The 24416-nt window shown below is 28.9% G+C and overlaps 2 protein-coding genes across 9 annotated transcripts in view; one reads left to right on the forward strand and one right to left on the reverse strand.

Moving 5' to 3' along the window:
- Window positions 1-18948, forward strand: LOC130675829 (intermembrane lipid transfer protein VPS13A-like). Of its 2 annotated transcripts, none has more exons than XM_057481700.1 (25): window positions 1-544; window positions 653-760; window positions 1494-1620; window positions 1757-1919; window positions 2015-2226; window positions 2313-2487; window positions 2565-5490; window positions 5565-5951; window positions 6244-6410; window positions 7619-7947; window positions 8011-8348; window positions 8562-8703; window positions 8766-9070; window positions 9139-9313; window positions 10265-10459; window positions 10530-10774; window positions 10846-11101; window positions 11167-11524; window positions 11614-12166; window positions 13707-15977; window positions 16623-16740; window positions 16825-17021; window positions 17094-17239; window positions 18106-18244; window positions 18320-18948. In XM_057481700.1, the coding sequence occupies exons 1-25, from the start codon at window positions 404-406 to the stop codon at window positions 18452-18454; spliced, it is 10308 nt and encodes a 3435-aa protein (XP_057337683.1). In that variant the 5' UTR covers window positions 1-403; the 3' UTR covers window positions 18455-18948. The 2 variants fall into 2 exon arrangements, with proteins under 2 accessions (XP_057337683.1, XP_057337684.1); XM_057481701.1 differs by having other exon boundaries at window positions 8787-9070.
- Window positions 18663-24416, reverse strand: part of LOC130675830 (trithorax group protein osa) — an 18084-nt gene continuing 12330 nt past the window's right edge. For all 7 annotated transcript variants that reach the window (XM_057481703.1, XM_057481706.1, XM_057481705.1 and 4 more), the window contains one exon: window positions 18663-24299. In XM_057481703.1, the coding sequence (XP_057337686.1) occupies window positions 22167-24299 (2133 nt within the window). In that variant the 3' untranslated portion in view covers window positions 18663-22166. The remainder of the gene's footprint in view (window positions 24300-24416) is intronic.

A 24416-nucleotide genomic window follows, 5' to 3' on the forward strand; every position in this document is an offset into this window, starting at 1 on the left:
TATAAGTCTTGATGATAGTCTACTGCTCTGGCGCACGAGCCAAGACGTATAGTATGGAAAGATAAAGTTTGGAGCAAGGAAAGAAAATTAAATGGATTCTCAAGATGTAAAAATTCAATTTTTTAAAAGTTATGAGGTTTTAGTGAAATGAAATTTACCTGTCTACTGCCCTCAAGTATGACCAAGTGTTGTCAGAGTCGTACAAGTTTTATACACCATATAAATAAAGTGACAAACGGTTGATTTATTTGATGTCAAAATAGTGTGTGTTCAATGCATGGTAAGAAGAAAGAGACAAGTAGTACTACACCTATATAGCAGATGAATGTATGTGATCGTTGTCACTGGGTCACTGGGTAATATTTTGTGAATTATTATTTATAATATAAATAAAAGAAGAACAATGTTTGAGGGGGCAGTGGCAGCATTTTTAAATCGTCTCCTAGGCAGATATGTTGAGGATCTCGATACTGAACAATTTAATGTGGGAATATTCTCAGGTGAAACGTACCTGACGGATCTCAAGCTGAAACCAGAGGCCTTGGTATGATTATCTATAATTATATAAATTAATATGATAATAAATTTACTTAATTATTTTTTTTTATTAATTAATTTATTAATGACAGTTAAAAAAAAATTTTTTTTACAGTATCAGCTTGGATTGCCGATTAGAATAGAGATTGGTATAATTGGAAAAGTATCTTTAAAAATACCATGGGCAGGTCTTTTTTCCCAGCCAATTATTTTATGTATAGAGGTAATTACTTTTTATTTTAATAATAACGAGCAACCTGGTGTCACTACGTGACTGCTCAAATATCACTGCTAAATTTATGAATTACACAGAAAAAAAGGATTTCTTGCCGCAAAAAATGTTTACTTGCATCAAGAAATTTTTATTCATTATGAATTGAATGCAAAAATTTTCTTGGGGCGAGAAAAGATTTTTTTGGGCAAGAAATAATTTCTTGCGCCAAATAATTTTTTGTAGTTTTAAATAAATTTTTTTTTCAATTCACAATGGAAAAAATTTCTTGGGGTAAGAAAAATTTTCTTCGGGCGAGTAAAGATTTTTTGCGCAATGAATCCTTTCTTTTCTGTGTACGCTCTTTTGGCTTTGAGAAGCTCCCTAAAACTAAAAAGGAGTATAAAAATATGTCATGTTGGAATTAGTAACGCGATATAAATAATATAGCTATATATTCAGTGGCATTCAGTCATATTCCGTGAGAGAATAATTAAAATATATATTAATTTATTTACGTGTAATTTAAATGTAATCCGAATGATATAGATAAATCGATTTATCTTAATACTTGGCAATAAATAAAGTTTAAACTATGAAAAGGCACAAATTCAAGTCAAGACCTTTCTAACGATACCAAATTTAATAACATTAACCAATTCTATCATATAGATATCCCGGGAACAAAATTTTTCTTATTCTCTTAATAATATAGATAATTACTTATTCAATATATTAATTTTAGGATATTTATATTGTTACTGTACCGTCAATGTCTGGAACTTATGACCCAGAAATACAAAAGAAATTGATGAGAGCCTCGAAAAGAAAAGTTTTAGAAGATTTGGAAGGTGATGGATTACTTCGTTCAGGTCAGTTAATAACTTAATATAAACTTTTCTCATTACTCAATTTCAGTAAATTAGATCAGACTTTTAGTTTCTAAATACAATATGTTATAATTATAACTTAGAACAAATTAAATAAAACTTTTTCAATTTATTTTAGGATTACCCTCGGGTCTTTTTGACAATCTGATGGCATCAGTTGTCAAAAATTTTCAAATTACAGTGAACAACGTTCATGTAAGATACGAAGAAAAATTTTCAAATGGCTTTAGAATTGCCTGTGGATTATGCGTCCAAAGTTTTTCTATGGCAACAACTAACAAGTAAGTTATATTTTTTTAAAAATAAATTACCATTGTGTTATAAATGAAACAGTAATAATAAATTGTAACAATATATTGATTTTGTTTTTTTATAGCAAATGGAAACCTGGCGTTACTCCAGTTACATCTACATCAGTATACCAATTAATTCGTGTTGAATCTCTAAGTATATATTTAAATCCTAATGGAAATCCTTCATTGCCATCTTATCCAAAAATCTGGGATTTTACAAATCTTTTGGCATGGAAAGCAGTCATGCATCGTTCCCTAAGAACTTTTGCAATAAATAGTGAAGAGTTTCAGTTTCGTAAGTTTAATATTTTTTTTTTTTTTTTATTTAAATAATTACATGATTTTGTTTTGTAAAAAATTAATTTTTATAATTATTTTTAGTTATTAAACCTTTTACAACTAAAATCAAAGTAATCATGAATCAAAGTAACGCAGGACAAGCTGCTAGAATGTTAGTTGATATTGTCCTCCAAGATATTGCTATGCAAATATATGACAAGCAATTTGCTGCATTTTGTTTACTGTGGGAATCACTTCAGCAAGGATCTGTAGAAAGGTTTAATTAATTATTCATTTAAAGTAATTTTCTTAAGTAAAGTCTATAAAAATAAATTATTATATTTTATATTTTAGAACAAAATTAATTCAAAAATATCATCCAGTATCTAAAATATCCGAAGACTCAAAAGCTTGGTGGAAATATGCGTGCACAGCAATTCTTGAACAAAATATTAGGCCTTATACTTGGAAATATATAAAAACACATCGTAAGAATTATAAAATATATAAGGAAACATTTATACAGAGTCTATTGAAACCAAATGATACTGAATTAAAATTAGATCTACAAAAATATGAAGATTGTTTAACTATTTTAAATATTATTATTGCTAGAGAACACGCTAAAATAGAATTGAAAGAAAAGTATCCAGATTGTGTAATCGTTGAGTCGGGATCTAGTATAAAACTTGCTGTTAATTGTGAAAAAATTCAAGAAATTTGTGGAATACCAACTAGTCCAAAGCCAAATAATACAAATAATCATGATAATGAAACTAAATTTAAATTAGAACCATTGCCTAAGTACATAGAAAAAAAATATAATTTATCATTAAATAATTGGTCATTAAGTTTATTTAGTGATAATCGTGAAATTCTTGTAGCGACAATAACACAATTTTTAACAAGCATTGAAACACGACCTGAACGTTCAGCTTATAAAATATCTGCTCGCGCAGAAAGTTTTGTAATTGAAGGAGCGTCATCAGAAAATGATTTAATTCCTCTTGTTACAGCAGACAATATTTTAACAGGAAATGCAGCTGTTAATTTTTTGGCAATTGATTTTGAAAAAAATCCACCAAATTCTGATTTTAATTATGATATAAATGTTAGATTAGAACCATTTGAAGTAACTTATCATAAGTACGCAATTTTGGAAATATTTTATTTCTTTAAACGTAATAAATCTCATGTGCAGCATTTGGCATGTAGTTTACAATGTGGATACAAGAGAAGCAAAAATAAATTTATTACGCTTATTAATTCAATAATTAATCGAAGATCAAGAATAAATTTAAAATTAGATATTAAAGGTCCGTATTTTGTTTTTCCGGATAATGGATCAATACAAGAAGGAGAACATATTCTCATAATTGACTTAGGTAGAATGACACTTAAAACAGAATTACAAGCTGTTGAAGTACAATTAGAAGATGCAACGCTAATGGAATTAGAAGAATTACTGTACGATCGTATTCATATAGTTTTAACAGATAGCCAAATGTTGATATGTCATACAGGTGATGATTGGCGCGAATCACGTAGTTGGAAAGACTCTGAAAATCACGTGATTCCTAAAATACAATCAAATGTTACCGTGTCTTTTAGTATTAAACCTGATTATCGTTTATTACCAAAACTAAAGCTCAACGTATCAATTTCTACATTAAAAATAAATTTATCAAAGCACAAATTACTTTGTTTTAATGAGTTTTTAAATCAACTATCAATACCAAATCTTAATGATATTGAAGAATTTCGTAAAAGTTTATTAAAAATTCAAGAAGAAACAAGTGAATTTATATCACTATCTTCTGAACAATTAATACGTGTAAGAACAATTGTGGCTCTTTCATCTTTTATTTTAGGTCGCGATATTTCAAATTATCCTGGTAATAATGTACCACCGACAATAATGACCGAATCTGAACGAAGTATTGTATCTTCTTCAGAGTTTAGTGAAGAAGATCTCGAACAATGGATTAAATCAGTTAATTATTCCGGATTTGATGACAATACTTCACCACACAATCACGTTAATTTATTACTAAGAATAGTCATCGGTGAATTATGTATTCATGCTTGTTGTACAAGCAATGGTAGAGAAAAAGCTTATTTAATTTTACGTCTCTGTACACTTTATTTGGAATCGGCTATTATGGAATACGGACCAGCATTTCAATTGGGAGTCGGTACGATTGTTCTTGCTGACAAAACAAATGCCGGAATTACAGGGTCTTATCTCGAGCTTATATCAACTGACGGGTCTTATGATATTATCGGTGTGTCTTATCGTAAAGTTCGTGCAAATTGTCCGGATTTTAAATCACATTTTAAGAGCATTGAACAATCGTTAGTCTTCAATATACGTAATCTTAATGTTGTTTTCCATCGACAAGCTTTTATTAAAATAAAAGATTACTGTAAAGATTTAAAGACAATTCCGTATCCTGGTCAAATACCAAATATTATTGAAATAATAAAATATATATTTAATTTTTTAAAGAAAAATGAGGATGATCCACCGGTACCACCTGGTGCTATTAAGTTAAGTTATTCAGCAAGACTTCAAACATTTGTACTTCGACTTTGTACTAAAGATATGGATCTTATGGAAATACGAGTATTGGGATTAGAAAGTGATTGTATTTATAATGCTAATGAAAGAATGATATTGACTGCATATCTTCGTGGTCTTGCTATTGAAGATCTCAGTGAAATTACTCTTTATCCTAAAATTCTTACGACTGAAGATGATAAAGTTTTAGACCTTAAATACGTAAGACATGCACCAAAACTTTATTCAGCATCTGAAATAAGCACAAGCGCCGATGATGTTAAAGCTGATGGAAGTTTTAAACTTTCATTTGGTAAAATAAATTGTATATTAGTGTCTGAAATATTTCGAGATTGTCGACATTTTATAGAACCTTTTATACATCTTATCAAACTAATTATGCCAGCTCAGGCATCGAAACTTTTTGTTTACTGGAGTGTAGAAGAGTTGAGAAAAAGTGCTACCAAGCTACGGATTTTTATTGATTTTCAAGCTCCAACATTTTTATTTCCTCAAACCAGAGACATACCAAATCTCATGGTCTTGGATCTGGGTGTTTTGAGTATTGAAAATTTTTTTAAAAAAAATGAAAAAATCCGAGTCACTGATGAAAGCTCTCGTGATAATCATTCGTCTATTCTTGACAATATTTTAATTAAATTTTCATCTATGACTTTGTCGCGGGCTATTATGACACTTGCGGGTGTTTTAAAAATTCAAGTAAGTTTATTTAATTATAAATTTATTTACAAATAAAAGTTTTAAATAAATTAATATAATTAAATTTTTCAAAGGAACCAATTGTTGAGCCCGTTCAAATTCGTTTAGATGTAAAAAGAAATATTGAGTGTCGTAATAAAAATGGACTTCAAGTATACGGTCTTTGTGAGATAATTGGATCAGTTGATATATTGATGATTAATTTAAGTCAAAAAGATCTTGCGTCAATTTTAAATATTTGGGAAGACAATGTATCAAAAATAATAGCAATTCATCGAAATGATTTAATAAATAATGAGTCATTTAATGAAAAAGTTAAAAATAAAGTTCATTTCGAAAATGAAGCGACAGTAAAAAAACTCGAGGTCTTTTTCGTACAAGATGAACATCCAATTTGTGAAGTTAACATGAAAATAACATTTGATGGATTACAATTTAATTTATTTACCGACTCAGACGAGGTGCTTTGTTATTTTTATATTTATTAAGTTTCTTTTCTCACCATTTTAGTTTTATTTTATATTTTATTTATTTTTATTAGGATTTATTACAATTTATGTTAAACCACGATTTTACCTCATACCATAGAGGCATTACAGTAATGTAAGATTTATTATTTTTTTTTCACTCAATAGCTTTTTTTGTACATTTTCATTTATTCCTTTGTAATTATTTTTACTCAGCACCAGTATTTATTGATAAATAAAACAATTGAAATTTATAATTTATTTATTTTTTAATTACTTATTACAGGTATTGAGTTCACCAGTTCATGATCTTAATGATGGTTTAGGAAAACTTAATCTCGGTGAAATAATTATGACTTTTGAATTATACAGTAACAAAAGTATTAGTATGAAAGTTTCTTTGAGAACTTGTATTTTAGAAGACACAAGAAAAGAAGATGCTGTAATTCGCAAGTATGAAAGAATTTATATGCGTACACGGAGAGAAATTTATGGTAACAATTACAATATATTATGGGAATAGTTCCCATAACGCATGGTGACTGGTTTTTTTGAAATGTCGATTATAGGAACGGCACCCATATATATTATGGTAATAATTCCTATAAATATGGGTATAATTCCTATATGGTATCGGAAAAGTTCCTATAGAATTATGGTAATCGTTACTATGTCACTATGGTAACGGTTCCTGTAATAGTATGGTAAGCATTCCTACAATATTATGGTAATGGTTACTATAACATTATGGTAACAATCATTATAATATTATGATAATCATCACCATACACCAAATTAATCTGTAAACATTACACAGAAAAAAAGGATTTCTTGGCGCAAAAAATTTTTTCTTGTTCTAAGAAAATTTTTACTTGACCCAAGAAATTTTTTGTATTATAAAGTGAAAACAAAACTTTTCTTGGGGTAAGAAAAAATTTTCTCGGAACAAGAAAAAAATTTTTTAGGCGAGAAAAAAATTCTTGAGCCAAGAAAAATTTTTGTCTTCAATTCATAATACAAAATATTTCTTGCGCCAAGAAATTCTTTTTTTCTGTGTAGGATTAATGATTTGAATTTCTAAATGTTACAGTAACCATAATATTTTAGTAATGATTATCATAATTTTATGGTAATCGTTCTCATGATACTCTAGTAACCATTACCATAACAATATGGTAATGATTACCATAATATTATAGTAACCATTACCATAATATTATAGTAACCATTACCATAATATATAGTAATCATTTCCATAATATATGGGAATGATTACCACATATTATGGGAATAGTTACCTCATATATAGGGTTTATTCCCATATGCACTTAGGAACCGTTACAAAGTGGTTATAGGATTTGTTCCTATCTGCTTATGGGAACTATTCCTATGAGTATGGTAGTCATTACCATAATTCTATTGCATGTGATATGGGAACTGTTACCATAATGATAAGAATTGTTCCCATACTTATGGGAACTTTTCCCAGAAAGTATGGGCCTATATCCCATTATTCCAAGTAATTATTACTATAACGATATGGGATGATATTTCATAAACGTATTAGGAACGGTTACTATAAATTTCTCTCTGTGTAGATTTATTGAATATATTAACAACTTGGATTTGAGTATTTATTAAATTGTTAATAAATATTTTAGAATAATTCAGTCACCAGCAAAATCAGCAGGATTAAATTTTGAATCTTGTATATCGGTATCTGAACCACCAGTATTTGATTTCACATTCATTCAGGCTCCAGCAGGAGATCAATGTATCGATATGCTTATTGAAGAAACTCGATTTAATTTATCAATTCCATTTTTACTACAACTGACTCGTTATTTTGTTGATTCTCTGCCTACTGAACCAATTGATACAGGTGTTGTGAATGAAGCTTATGAAGGACACGCTGAAAGTTCTGGTGATAAGAAAAAAGTATTACGTCGATTATCAACTCAAAACATTGCAGATTTATCTGAACAACCAGGTATAAAATTTATCATAAATTAATTAATAGATTAAAAATAAATAAAATAATAATTGTTGAAAGGTACATCGGTGTCAATACGAGTACGTAAACCGGAAATCTTGTTGTTTGGAGATTTAAAAGCAAGTAATGCTCATGCGATCCTGGTCCAAGCGGAATTAATAATCGAGTGTAGTCGTCACGCAGGAATATCTTCAATTGTCTGTACATTATCGAATGTCTGTGCCAAAAGTAAAAGCCAGGAACGATACCGTCGTCAAGCGCCTCAGTGGGTTTTGCATCCCTGTGACATTGAAATCAGCGCCAAAGAGAAGTCACCAGATGATCGGGCACAAATAAGTCTTGATGCGAGCCCCGTCAATGTTCATCTGTCTGCTGGAGTTATCTGCACATTCAGCCAAGTGAGCATCATCGTTTGTCTGTGTCTCAGCTTTATCGTCGTTTAGAAACAAAAATTAATGTTTATTGTAACAATGAACGGCACGTTGTGTTGTGGTATTAATGCTTAATAAATAGATGATAATAATAATAATTATAATATTAAATAAATCATTTTAATGTAAATAAAAGAAAAAAAAAATAATAACAAAACAAACAAATTATTTTTTGTTCAGATATTGAATGATGCCGTTGGGATTTTTAAAATCCTCGATGCCAAATTTGATAACAGAAGTGGAAGCTTGGAATCCAATTCACACATCGATCTTTGGTCACCGAAGAAAATTTTTTCGGTACCTTGTAAACGTAGTCGTGAACGTAAGTTACTTATTAACAATCTTATAATCAATTACTGCAGAGTTATATCTGGGAACTTACAGATTCGCTGGTAAATTCAACAGCTTTTATTAATGAACACTCAACACAAGTGAGAATTTTTAATTTAAAACCTGTAGCTATTCATTTTGTATTTGAAATGGAAGAAACTATTGAACGTATTCCGATGATAAAAGCTGAAGTTGAAATTGGTGTTACTATTAATTCAATTGATGATAGATTTCAACTTGAATCTAATTTTAAAATTCATGCATTTTGTTACAATCATAATCGAGGTAATTGGGAACCTTTTATTGAACTATGTACACAAGATGACGTTGCTTATGATCCATGGGAATTGACAATACGAGTAAGTTATTCATTTTTTATAGAACTAAAAAATTTTTAAATTAAATTATTTTTTTTAATTTTTTGCAGGCTTATCAAGCAGAAGCACACGAGCTCAGTTCTTGTTGCCGTCACTCTTGGAATCAAATTAAAAAATCTACTCCAAAAAGACGAAGAACTGAAAATTATAATAGTGATGATGATCAAAGTAATGAAGATATGATTTTTATACGACCGAATTCTAATCTCACATCAAAAATAAGCTGTAATAATTTTATTTATTTATTAAATTTTTTTTTTAAATAATCTGAAAAACGGTTGACCCTGTGGCAAACCCCAAAACCCCGCTGTTTTGAAAATGTTATTATTGATAAACTTTTGAGGTCTTCGAGCTGAAAAAAGGCTGAACCGAAAATATGTACATTTCCCTAAAAAAAAGTAATTTTTGTCCGACGATATCTTCGGAACAAATCAACTGATTTGCACATGCGTTGCGGCAATCGAAAGAGCTTATTGTGAATTAGATTTGATCAAACTTAGAAACAAATTGGTCGAACGATGTACGAGTCATGCAATAAAAACATTTTAAAAAAAATTTTTTTTATGTTTATTTTTTGTATAACTTGTAAACTATTCGATCGATCGATTCCAAAACCTAATCAGTTCTAAGTCTTGGTGAGCCCTTTCGATTGTTGCATAGGGATGTACAAATCTTGTTCGAATCGAATTGAATAGTTCGAGGGTTCGAATAGTTCGAAAAATTTGAATAGTTCAAAAGTTTTGAATAGTTCGAGATTCGAATAATTTGAAGGTTCAAATAGTTTGAAAGATTCTAATAGTTCGAAATTTTTTCCGAATCTTCGGTAGGTAATATTATTGCATCTAAAAAATTTAGTATTTATGGTTTTATTAAATTGAAAAACTATTACATTATTTATATTTGTACCTGAAAATAGTCCATATGATCATAAACATAAATCGGTCGATTCGTTTCAAAGATATCATAGGACAAAAGAAGTTTGTACACACACACACACGGACGAATGGACGGATGGACGTTCATTCGGAAATAGTCAGAATAGCTTTCTAGGACCTCAAAACGTCGAGATCTGATGAAAACTCAATTTTAAAAAATCGGACCAAAACTAATAACTTCCCTTTTTTTGAAAATTTTCAATTTTTATTGCGGGAAGATAAAAAATTAATTCAATTTTAGTGCCAGAATATACATTTGAACATGACGAAGATTCAGATTCAAATGAAGAAGAAGGTTCGGAAAAATTAGCAAGAAGTTTTAGTCACTTATTTACAAAAGATCAAAGTGACGAAGATGATGACAGTGATTCTGATCATTCAAGTAAATGTGAAGATGAAGGTCTTGAATTAACGCCTGAACATGTGGCTGAAATAAGTATAATTCCATTTAAATATAAACCATAATTATTATAATTGTAGACTGATTAAAAATTTTTTAATTCCAGATGATTGTCCGCATGACCATACGTCAATCGAGAGCGACTATTTGGCAAATTATATTATTATCAATGCAGAAGAACGACTTAATTTTACAATAACTAAAAATACCATAGATATTTTTGATATTATTCTGGAAACATTTTCAAAAACCTGCACGGAAATTCCAATTGTTCCTACTAATGCTGGAAAATTAAATTTACTTAATAAAATTGGGCATACAAGTAGAGTAGAGTTACGCGCTGAAGAAAAAGTAATTTTATTTTTTTTAATTATATAAATAAATAAATAATTACTTTTAATAATAAATATTATAATTTATAGGGAAATACAAATAATATAAGTCGATTGATAGCATTTAGAGAATATAAAACTAAAGATGATTCCCCTGTTAGTGCTCCTAGTAGTCCTGAGAGTGATAATAATATTTTTGGTGAACATTATATGGAATACGGGTTTATGGACCAAGAAGATAAAATTTATGATAATTCTCTTAATAATTTAGTTATTTTTCCCGATCAATCTCCAGTTAATATTTATAATAGTATGACTGAAGAAAGTTTAGGAATTTATATTGACGGTACGTTTTAAATAATAAAAATAATAATATATTTATGCATATAAATTATAAAATTATTTATTTAGATTTTGAGGATTCAATAATATACTGTCCTAAATGGCAAGGATATAAATTAATACCATTACGACCTGTTAAACATGACGTTCGATATCATTTAGTCGTTGAAGTAATGACAAATCATCATTTGCATCGAACAATAACCGTCCGATCACCACTTCAAATTCGTAATGAAACATCCTATGCAATGGGACTTTATTATAAAAAACAATTGGCCGAACAATTACAACTTGAACACATTGGCGAGACTTTAAATCCATTTGATGACAGTATGAGAATAGCTGTCATTGAGCCTCATGATATTTATAATGTTCCAATGTATATTACTTATCATTTTCCTATTCATATTATGCCAGTACATTTTGAGTAAGTGTTAAATTTAATTCTATAATTTATTATTAAATAAAAATAAATAAATAATGATAGTCAATAATTATTTTATTTATAATTAATAGAAAATATCAAGTAAGTGAACGTGGAATATGTTGGAAAGATTTGTGTGAACATTTGAATATTCCACGTGATATTTATTGTCTATCAAAAGACGGAAATTCAAATTTAATATTTGGAGTTAAGGTAATTTGTATCGAGCATCCTAAATTCGAGAGAATAAACTGTCAAGTGCCGCAGTATCTCATTAGCATTATTCCACCGCTTCTATTTGACAATAAACTACCATTTGTAATTGATATTGATGTTCCGTCAATAAATTATCAAGTTAGAATTGAACCTGGAGAACGGATAAATGTCTATTCAATAAAATGTGATAATGATACTACAGTTAATTTTAAAATTAAAAATTATCTTGGCGCTCAATGGGCTGGAACTTTTAAATTAAATTCTGAATTAGAAAGAAAATTAGTAAAAATGTTTGCCGATGGTGATACAGATGCTGTTTGGAGACCATTTATGCTGTGTGTTGAACTAAATAAAGTAAGCAGTTGGACAGTCGTTATTTATGCAGAGTATTGGATTATTAATAAAACAGGATTGCCTTTAAAAATTCAGGTAATTTAATTAAATAATAAAACATAGTTTGACTTAATAATAATAATAATATCTATTTTTGAAAAAATCAATGTGGGATTTTAAAGTAAAAAATTATCGAAATAAAAAAAAATTTTTAATATACCACGTTTTTAAAACGAACTAAATAGTATAAAATAAATTCTCTGAGCCTCATGAAGATTTAAAACGACATACAAATTCCGAATTTCTTACAGATAATCGTGAAAATTTATGATTGTGAATTTTTAATAGCTATGAAAATACTTTATAACGGTGGGCCTTGGTTACTGCGTGTCCAATAATCACGAACCACTGTTAAGTTATTTTTAATGATTTAAATAGAGAGTCTTTAGCGAATTCAATCTAGGGGGGCCTCTGAAATGGCCCCGGGTGACTAAAGAGTGTCGATTAACATATAATTAGTCAAATAGATGGCCGTAGAGTCAATTACACTTTCGCGCTCGATTTTCAAGTCGAAACACACGGTTACAACTTGTAAGATTTAAAACGAAAAACGTGCGGCGCATGCAACAGATATTTGATACATTAATAGTTTAACTAACAATTTTATTGCACTGCAAATGATATGAGCCGATGTGTAAGTTTTCTCATTGATACCTCCTCTCTACACTTCTTACAGTTATGTATTGCATGCACCCCACGTTTTTCGTTTTAATTCTTATAAGTATTTTCATAGCCCATGAAAATTCACAATTATAAATTTTCAAGACTATCTGTAAGAAATTCGGAATTCGTATGTCGTTTTAAATCTTCATAAGGCTCAGAGAATTTATTTTATACTATTTAGTTCGTTTTAAAAACGTGGTATACCATATATATATTCAAAATTTTTTTTATTTTGATAATTAGTTTCTGCTTTTTAGTATTGTGTGTGTGAAATTTTAAAATCGATTTTAAACACCTGGATAAGATAATAACAGAGACATGCGACTGATTTTAGGTTTATTTCAGTTTCTTTGCATCTTCATTACACGGTGTTTGTTTGTTTATCTATCATTCAGTTGTGAGCTATATTCGAGAATATAATTCATCCAGAAGTTAATTTTAAATTAATTATAAAAATCTGTACCGAACAGACAAACAATCGAATATGAATTTTGTTTCATTTGTTTTTTTTTTTCATTTTCTTCTTCCTCTTATACAGCTTCTCCTCCTTTTTTTGTGGTTTTTTTTTTTCATTTTCTTGAATTGTCATCTAATTCTGAGCTATTTTCCAAATTTCAAGTCTCTAGCTCATCTCGAGAAGTTACTTTAAAATCAATTAAAAAATTCTATCCGAACAAATATACACGAAATCGAGTTAATAAAAACGTGATAAAATTAAACCAAGTCCCGATCTGATTTAAATTTTGACACGATCGTCATCAGATTAAATGTAATATTAATTATGACTGATAATAAAAAAAAATATTATTATTATTTAAAAAAAATAAAGTTGAATTGGGACTTGGTTTAATTTTCCAGTTGACTAATGCTGTTTTTGTTGTTTGTTTACTAAATAAAATAAAATAATTTACAGGAAACTTTATCAAATACAGTAGAAATTCCTGGTGAAGATTTAATAGTTTTTTCACAGAAAAAAAATCGGCGTAAACTTGTAATGTTGAAAGTCCATCAGTCAGATTGGTCGATGTCATTTGGCCTTGATGCAATAAGTTCAATGTCCCTGATAGTATGCAAAGATGTAGAACGTAAACGAAAATATAGAATACTAGCAGAGATTGCTGATTCAACTTTATCACCGAGTTTCACTAAAATAGTTACTTTTCTTCCTTATTTTTTTGTGAAAAATAATACTAAACGAGCTCTAAGATTTATGGAAGAAAATGAAGATGCTGATTTATGGAATGATTTACCAGCAGGGCAGGGTATTGCTTTTTGGCCTTACACTGAATCCATGAGGATGAGAGTTAAGTGGAAGAATAGCCAACTGGTCTCTCAACATTTTGATTTTACAAATATTGGAAAAATTGTTTTGAGAATGGAAAATGGATCAGCGTTATGCGTTCAAGTTAAAGGAGGAAATAATTCACCATTTCGTATAACGTTTGAAAAATATGAATGTGGAGACGCACCAGTACGAGTTGATAATCTTTGCGATGATTTGTTCCTTAAATTAAATCAAGTTAATTTAGGTCAAGTAGCTTTACTCAGTCCCTTTCAAAGTGTTCTTTATACTTGGGATGATCCTACAGAAATAAGAGAACTCGTATGGAATGTTTATAATAGTAAAACTAAAAGTTATACGGCACAATTTTATACTGATGGTTATGGACAAGAAACAGTAACATTCAGAACATTAAAACGATCACCAGTTATTCCTCACTCAAATTCTGTAACTAAAAAATATCCACATGACCCTAAATTTGCTCATTCTGTTAATTCAACATCTATTTGTAGTAGCAGTGATGATGATTCTGATAGTGAAGCTGAGGCAAATGCACCAACGGTTGAAAAAGTTCAAAAAAATAAAGCGATTGTTTATTGGATAAGTTACGCTGAAAAAAAACAACGAGTTTTGATGTTTACACAGGACGAAAATACATTTATCAAAGCTAAAACTCTTGTAGATCCTGAGTGTAGTAAAAATGAAGTATTTTTAGCTTTTGCAGGAATTGGCTTAAGTATTATCTCAGATTCCCAAATACCTAATATAAATGGACGTGAATTAGCTTACATTAGTATAACTGATTCAGCTGCTCACTGGGAACTAGACATTGGAAAACGTTGGAAAGCATTGACACTAGAGCTTAACGCTTGGATGGAAGATAAATATAAAAATACATCAAATAACATACAATTTGATAATTACATTAATGTAAATTTTTCTAAAATGCACATGACTAAACCGTTCTTTGGTAAACTCCGTCGTACATATTCACCTGGTATTTGGATTCATATCAGAAAATCAAATACATTAACTTACGTGCAGGGAAATATTCATAGAATTCAAATTGATAATCAACTACATGATGCAATTTTTCCAATTATTTTACGATCTGGATCTAAAAAATGTTTCAGTAATAATTCAGGAGTACCGAGATTGAAACACTGCATTGAATTTTTCTTTTTGAAACAAACCAAAACCACTCACGATGTATACAAGAAAATAAATATTATTTTACGTGAATTTCATATTAATTTACAGGAAGAATTTTTTATTCGTTTGATAAAAGATTTGTTTATTAAAAAAAAAGATGATACGAAACACTCACTCGCATCGAGACTCAAAATAGATTTATCTAATGTCTATGTTCCTTTACCCTGTTTACCAGATAAACAAGATCGTAATCGTTGTAATATCATTGAACTTATTTACATTGCACCGATAAAACTACACGTTAAATTTTTGGCATCAGCTGAAGCAAGAACTGTCAGTCAAGATCCAACAGATTATTGTAATATTGTAAGATTGATGTTTGCTTACGCAAGTAAAGGAACATTTTTAAAACAAGCAGAGTTTAGGCTACCTCACTATGAACGTATTGACACAATAATGGATAATGAAGAATGGCTATTAGACGCGTGGAAAAATTATAAATCGGAATTGAGACATCAGTTTAATGTATTGATATTATCAATGACAGTATTGGGTAATCCCTATAGCTATAATTTTAAATGTCCCGGAGATAGTTTTTATGATACTGATACTGTAGTCATACAGGGCGACGAAACTGCTGAAAAACTCAGCTATAATGTCGCGTGCCTTTTAGGATATTCTTGCATGGACGGCCTAATTCCTCAAATTCTCAATATTCATTTTTTAGAAACGGAAGTATCTCGTAATAAGGTGAGTTATTTTATAAAAGTAATCTCATATTTAATTTTAATATAATTTAATATATTTTCATGATACCAGCATTGAAACTTGAAGTTTCAGTGTCTCTACAGCCCGTCGAAACAAGCTAATTTCAAGCCGATGCTGCAAACAACTGCTATCGAATTCGTAATTCAAAAATATCTTCATACAGCGGGCAGAAACATGCGTGTTTCTTCCCAAGGGAAGAAACACAGTTGTTTCTGCCCGGTGTCAGTTATATCTAATGTTCATTTGCAGCCTTATTACTCTCATTTATTTACTTGTCACTTCAGTTTACTCATTTCATTATTTTAAGTGACAGTTTTGATTAACCAAATAAAATTACTAAAAAATGAGTAAAAATAATATTTTTGTCTTATTTACTATTTAATAAGTGGCTGTAAATCACGAATTTTTCATTCTCTAACAGTTTTACGCATCATCGGCTTGAAATTAACTTGTTTTTTACTGGCTGCTGACACTGAAACTTGAAGTTCCGATGCAGGTAATCATGAAAAATATGGTGTGTGACTCAGGATAAAACACGATTTCAGACTGCGGGTGATGTCAGAAATCTTTACCCTAGTCTGAAATCCTCTTGGTTCATCCCTTGTCTCACAATATACTATTTTATAGGGTAAATTTTCGCGATTTGAAAGTACAGATACTCCATTATCTGCATTGACATTGGATCGATCATATTCGATTGGAGTTGAACTAGAAATGTCGGGATTGATAGTAAAGCCAACTGATAGTAAAATCTTTAATTTAAAAATCCATTTTTTTTTTGTTTTTATCATCGACATTAATTTAAATTTAATAATTATTTAAATTTAAGATACTCATCAAGAAGAATTAAAATATTCTTTAAAAGCACTCAGTAAAGGAATTATTGGAATTGCTAAATTAGAAGATGGTAAATCTTCATTGAGAATTGAACCAGGTTTAATATTGGATACGATTAAAAGAGCTCAAGAAATGGGATATAATTTTGTATCGCGAATACGTTTTCCTCGTTACATTAATCCATATTCGGTAAATTTTAATTATTACTTTAATTTATTAATTATGAAAATATTAACGGCGATATTATTAATTTTATTTAAGGCAGTAGAATTATATTCGACTTATAAAGCTCGAGGAATGTACCTTTTAAATACAATAATAAAGAGCGAATATGCAAATGCTGAAATTTATTGGGCCCATGCTGCGCTTTCTAATGACGGAAAACACATTGCTCTTGTATCTTTACAGTAATTATTTATTTTCTCTATTACTATTAATTAATATATATTAAGGTGGTCGTTAAAAATTAAATTTTCTCAGGCGCCCCATAAAAGCTTCTTTTTAGTAAAAAAACGTGGAAAATTTGGTTTTTTCTTATTAAGTAAAAAGAACACGTGCCTCAGGACGATGCAAGTTCATTTTTCGATACAATCGCAGTTTTTTTTAAATATCTCATGAAGTATGCAGATTAAAGGAAAAAAACATAGGAACAATTATGTAGGAAATTAAAGTCTCGATAAGAAAGGTCACATTCATTTTTTTTATAAAAAGTGTATTTATAAAGATATTTTCAAAAAACTTTTTTAGATCTTATGAATTGAGCGTTTCAAGAATTACAAATATTGAAAATAACATTTTTCTAAGTATATAAAAACTATAACAAGCATTAATGATGATTGATATGTTACAAGTTACGAAGTTGTCTAAATTTAAGAAGAATCGTTATTTTTAACATTCGTAATCCTTTAAATGCTCAATTGATAAGATCTAAAAAAGTTTTTTTAAAATATCTTCGTACATACACATTTTATAAAAAAAATTAATATTACTATTTTTGTCAAAAATTTAATTTCTTACAAAATTGTTCCTATGATTTTTTCCTTTAATCTGCATATTTCATGAAATATTTAAAAAAAAAAACCGCGATTGTATCGAAAAATGAACTTTGATTGTCCCGAGGCACGTGTTCTTTTTACTTAAAGAGAAAAGACCAAATTCCCCACGTATTTTTACTAAAAAGAAGCTTTTATGGGGCGCCTGAGAAAATTTAATTTTTAACGACCACCCTATTATATGTATATATATATAATTAAAAATATTAATTTTATTTAAGGAAAATTTATCTTGTGGAAAAGCGATGTAGCATATGGGCATCCTGGCATGTTGCATGGTCAGTTGAAACAAAAGAATTGATTGAACCACCTGTCGTTGATGGTAATAAACTTGTTCTTCATGTGAATAAAGTATCACAGGTAATTCATGACAGAACAAAATAATAATATTAATAATAATAATTTATAATATACAAGATAACAATTAAATTTTAGAATAAAATTCTATCACAGTCAACTGCAGACTGGTATTTGGAAAGTAAAGATACCATGACACTGAATTGGCTAAGTCAAAAAATAAATACTGCCATGATATTAAATATGATAAATTCAAGATACAGATCGGCATGATAAATAAAATAATTTGTTGTCATCATAAAAAATATTTTTAAATGTTGTGTATATGTGAAATATTTATTCTATACTATTTAATATAAAATTCTGTAAATCGTGTTGTATAAAACACAAAAAAAAAAATTGACAGAAAATTTTATAAACATTAATGATTTAAATGATAAAAAAAAATCCAGTGATTAATAATAATTTGAATAACAATAACTTCTGGATAAAGTACATCTAGTTTATTTCATAATTTATTTACAAAAAGTCTTAGTAAATTACACTTACAGGCATCTCCACTCGAACTAAAGTAAATAATTTAAGAGCTACACGTATCAAGATGTCTATATAGTAGGATACTTTGGGGGGCTGGGGAGTAAGCCAAGGTTCAGGGAAAGTATGTGTTGTGTTATTATTTACTTTTTCACTGATCGTTATTTATGGGCGGTATTACCATATTATTTTGTTGTTAACTACTCGCAGTATTTTATTTTTTATTAAATAAATAATAAATCACATGTCCCCAATGATAAATTAATTAATATTTATCTCAACATTTAAATAATAATGAAGAGACGGAGGGGGTCAGGTAAATAATTCAATGATTAGAAAAATTAAAATATGAATGTAACGACAAAAAAAGGTAATTAATAATTGTTATTAAATGAGACAAAAAATTAATGAAATTGAATCAAAACATGAATAATAATAGTAATATATTGTGTGAATTTAAAAAAAAATAAAAATAAAACACTAATCTACGTACTTGATTGCTGGCCAAACTTTCTAATAAGATAGAGATCGTCAGATGTGTATTTGTGTACATAATTTATATGTATATATATTTAAGTATGTGTTTATATATTTCACGTAATTATATACATATATGTAATAAATGTACATCTATATGTATACAATTATGACAATTAAATATGCAAATAAAAGCTAGCACTTGGCCCATTTTAAATGTTTTTATCATTTTTTCAATATTTTTATCTCTCTATCATATTTATATGCTCACAATTACTTTATTGTGTATCAAAGATTTAGTTTCTACAGCCCACAAAGTCTTTCACTTTTTTTTGTCATATAATTCACAAAAAAAAAAAAATAATAAAATAAAATAAAATGTAAGAAAATTTATAAATGATAGTTTTAGTCAATTATTTAAACAATTACGACAAAAAAAATATAACATGATTCTCTTTGTTATCATTATAGATTTCTACATACATATTTCACACATTCATACATTATTTAATATTTTTTATTTATTTATTTTACCTTCATTTATCTTCGCAAAAAGAATTTCTACTATTTTTTTATTTATTTATATTTATTATTATTTAAATTCATTCAATAATAAAAATGTATAATTACATTCACCCTATTTCATACATAAACAAATACATTCATTCACTTTCTCGTTTCCTCTTTAAATCTGTGTCTTAAACATAATCATTATGAGTTCTATTTTACAGAAGAAGAATAATAATAATTATTACAATAATAATAATAATAATAATAATAATAATAATAATAATAATAATAATAATAATAATAATAGTAATAATAATAAATCAAAGACAAACGGAATCATACAAATAATTAATTAATTAATTAACAACAGTATTGAAAGAGAAAACGACAGGAACAGAAATAGAAAAAAATTAAAAGAAATATAATCAAAGAAAAAAACAAAAAGTCACGACTCAACATTTTGCTTACAACTTCCCTGAATTACTTGAATATTTTTTTTTCTGTTAATTTTTAACATAGTTAACAAAGCTGATTTTTTAAAAATTATTTTTTGTTTTCATTTTATTTTTTTTTTTATTTTCATTATTTTTTTTTTTTTTTTTACAAATACCATTTTATTCCCCATACCCCAATAGTTATACACCGATTTCCATTCGTCGCGTTAATTTATTTTTTCTTGCTCTCTTTTATTTTTCACTCTCGCTCTTTTATCTACGAATCAATTAAGCACGCGAGAATAGACATACACAGATGCGAGTTCCTTCTAAATAACCCATCTATTTTATTCCTTTTCCTTAATATTTTTTCTTTATTTTTATTTCCATACTTATTTTATTTTATTTTTTTTTCACTGTTTCCTCCTCCTTTTCTTCATCATTAATATGCGTAACGCGTAAATTTAATTATTTGTGACTCTCAACACACAAACGCGTAACAATATGAATATTATTGTTATTACCCATATGCGTTAACGACATATCACCCATTCGGATTTATTTTTCTAATATTTTATTCATGAAATCAGCATTTATCGAATCGTATTTGCTTTATTTTTGTCCATAGTTATATATAAGCATAACACGCCGATCTTACACGTTTTCTATTATTTTTAATATCTCGTTTACATTTTTTTTTTTTTATAATTATTATTATATTTTTTTATTAAATCTCTACTATTTCGCTCTCTCGCTCTTGTTTACAATATCAATGCTAACTTCTTTCTGCGATATTTCCCTTTTTTTTTGTTTTCGCTAAAGGTGAGACTTTTAGTGGATACTGAGTGTGCCCACGTTTTTTATTTCTTCAGCTGCTGCATATTGCAGATGCAAAAAAAAAATTTAATAAGATTCAATGGAAGTGTACGTTATCTACAAAATATCTTAATTACTTGCTAATTACAGCACAAAAACATGCAAATATAAAAATTTGCATTATATCATTGTAATATTTATAATAAATCGTCAGCTGACGTATATTGTATTATTTATTATTATTATTATTATTATTATTATTATTATTATTATTATTATTATTATTTATTATTATTTTTTTTTCATCTTCAAGTCATTCAATTATCTTCTTTTTTTTTATTTATCTTTCTTATTCGCGTATCTCGTAATCCTTAGTCGTCATTATTAATCAGCATTAGTTAATGTCACACCATTTGTTTACAGTTGCGATTTGTTGTTGGTAATTTTTCTTACTTATTTATGTAGGGTCTTCTTCTTTTTTTTTTTTTTTCACTTTTTTATAACTTTTTTTTTTTAAATCATTTTCATCATTAATATATTATTATAATTATTATACTTATAATTATTATGCATACGGTGTATTATAATTTTAAAGTCTCTTCATCAACTATGAAATATCTTACACTATCGATATTATTTAAATTTCACAATTGGAAGGTATATAAATGATGAACATCACACCAATTTTTATACCTAATATGCTAACACCAATAATTAGCATTTTATTTTATATAATTATTATTTTATTTACTTTTTTTTTTATTGATTCATTATTAATTTATTTATTTATTAATTTAATATTTTTCTTTAAACATTAGTTACTTTATTTTTTTTTTTTTAATATCTCGATATAAAACTACAACTGCACTGTCAACACACAGATAAATTGTAGGAATTTTATTTAAAAATTATTATTTCATTACACAATTAGTTTCCACTTTAATTATTTTACCTTCAAGATATATATTATTAATAATTAATAAAAAGATTAATGTCTCTTTAATGGTGAAGGTTAATCGATAATAGGGGTACGATATTCACTCACTTAATTATTTAATTTACTTGAAAGTTAATTGTCTTTCTTATAACATTACACGCGAATACACATTTATGTCTTTTGTCCATAATAATAACCCGTTTAAAATGTAAACGCGTGTATTTAAAACAATCAATAAATATTTAATTAAAGTTTAATTAAATTTTAATTATATAAGTTACGTACCCCTGGAGCATTGGAACAACACACGCGCAACAATAGCAGCCACCTGCTGATCAAGTATTTGACTCATAACAAGTGCTAGAAGACGCGATTCATGTTGTAGTAATAATGTTCTATTATCTGGATGCCTCGCGAGGTTCAATAATGTACCAGCTGCACGTCTTAACATATCAAGACTTGTACCCATTGATTCAGGATTATCTCTCAGAGCAGCTAATCCGTGTTGATTAGCAACTCCTAGAGCACTAGATTCAGCTTGTTCAATGAACGCGACGAGAAGTGCAACGCAAGGTGTTTGAAGAGCAATAGTTCGTGCTACTCCACTGTCAGCTGCCGATAAAAAGTGTAATAAATTAACACCAAATTCACGTAACACTTGTTCTTCACTTCGACAAAGCAACCTCGTTAGCACTGAACAAAGTCTTTGAAGTCTCGAGTAAGGTGGTGTAGCAACAACAAGATCGACATTACTCTCGGTGACACAAAGTTTGCATAATGCCTCAAGGGCTAATCTTTGTGGTGACAGCGAGCTTGTAAAATTTACCGTTGGGAATGGATCTTGTCCATGTGCTGCAGGACATACAGCCCAATGAAGGAGTCCATCTAATACAGGTCGAGATATTTCTTCAGGATGTTGACTTAAATCTGTTTGACCAGCAATATTTGCTGCCATCACAAGAACATTTTCTCGTATATGATAGAGAAAATCCCACCACCATTCATTCTCGCCTTGAAGACTACTACAAGAGTCTGCAAAATCAGCATCTTCTTCACGATCATAATTTCTAGTTTTTTGCGTTCTCACTGGATGTTCATGATGCAGTAAAAGAAGCTTACCAAGTATACTGAGAAAAGTTACATTTTTTGCAAATTCAATTTCATTGCCAGGAATAAAAGTCAAATTACGGAGTATTGTTGAGAGACAGACACAACGTCGTGCAAGACTGTCTTGACTCTCGGTAACAAGATAAAGACTCGCTTCGTCTCTTGAATAACTTTCATCTTCATAATCACTTATCCGTTTTCGTTTGAGAGTACCAGCTGGATCTCGAACATTTAATCTTGGTCCCTCTTTATTTTCCTCTTCTTCTACAGTAGTAGTAGTATTAATTGTTGTTGTTGTTGTTGTTGCTGCTGCTGCTGTTACAGTACTAGAAGTTGTAGTTGTTGTTGTCGTCGCAGTAGTAGTAGTTGTTGTTGTTGTTGTTGTTGTTGTTGTAATAGCAGATGTTGTTTGTACTGTTATCCTATTTGCATCATCCTCATTTTCTTGTTCTGGTTCTTCTACTTTTATTTCACGTTTTTCTGAGTCAAATGTACTCGTAGAATCACTGAGGCCATTGGGAGTAGGAAAAGCCGAGTCTTCATCTGATTTTGAAAAGACAATATGTTCAGTCATGTTATTGTTTGGCTTACTCTCAGGATCGCAATCTCTTTTCGTACCATCATTCTTTTTTTCAAAAAGTTCTCTTGTCAGATCATTCATCTCCACTGGTTCCTTTTTTATCCTCGAAAGAACATCACTTAACGTTTTTGTTTTTTTCTTTTTTTCCGTTTGATGTTTACGTTCACCATTTTCCCTTAACTTATCAATAGTTTCAACAGGTTTATTGTGGCATTCTAAAATTTCCGGTAACGTATCTAATTTACTTTCCTCTTTAATCTCCGTATGTTCAACTTCTTTTTGTAAAAGTGGTGGTTTTTCGTCTCTTAAATGCCTTGCAAATGGGGCCATACCTATTTCAGATTGAAAACACGTTATAATATATTTAGTATCATTTGGATCAACTTGCCAGGGTTCACCCTCTGGTTCAACGTCTGTATGATCCCACGGTCGACGAGTATCTAATACAAATATATCATCATCACGAGGCACCATTTTAACTGGTCGACCACGTCGAGATAGGAAGGTATAATTAGAGGTAGTGAGTAACTTTGTGCGATCTTCTGCATCAATTGGACGTGATACTGCACCAAGATCAACCTCAGGACTATCAGCATTTTTATCAAAACCACAACGATCTTCTTCGGTTGTTGATGAATCAAACATATCAGAAAGAGAACGTGAAAAATGCTCCAGTAATACATCCAGTAATCCAGGAAGATTCGTCAAACCAAAGTAACTTACCTAAGATAAATAAAAAAATTAATTTATTAATATAAATTGTATTTAAATAAAAATTATAAATATAATATTGTTGCAGGTTTGAGATTCGTGAAACTCATAAAGCTAAGTAGAGCAACG

Source organism: Microplitis mediator, chromosome 10, assembly GCF_029852145.1.
Source record: "Microplitis mediator isolate UGA2020A chromosome 10, iyMicMedi2.1, whole genome shotgun sequence".
NCBI lineage: Eukaryota > Metazoa > Arthropoda > Insecta > Hymenoptera > Braconidae > Microplitis > Microplitis mediator.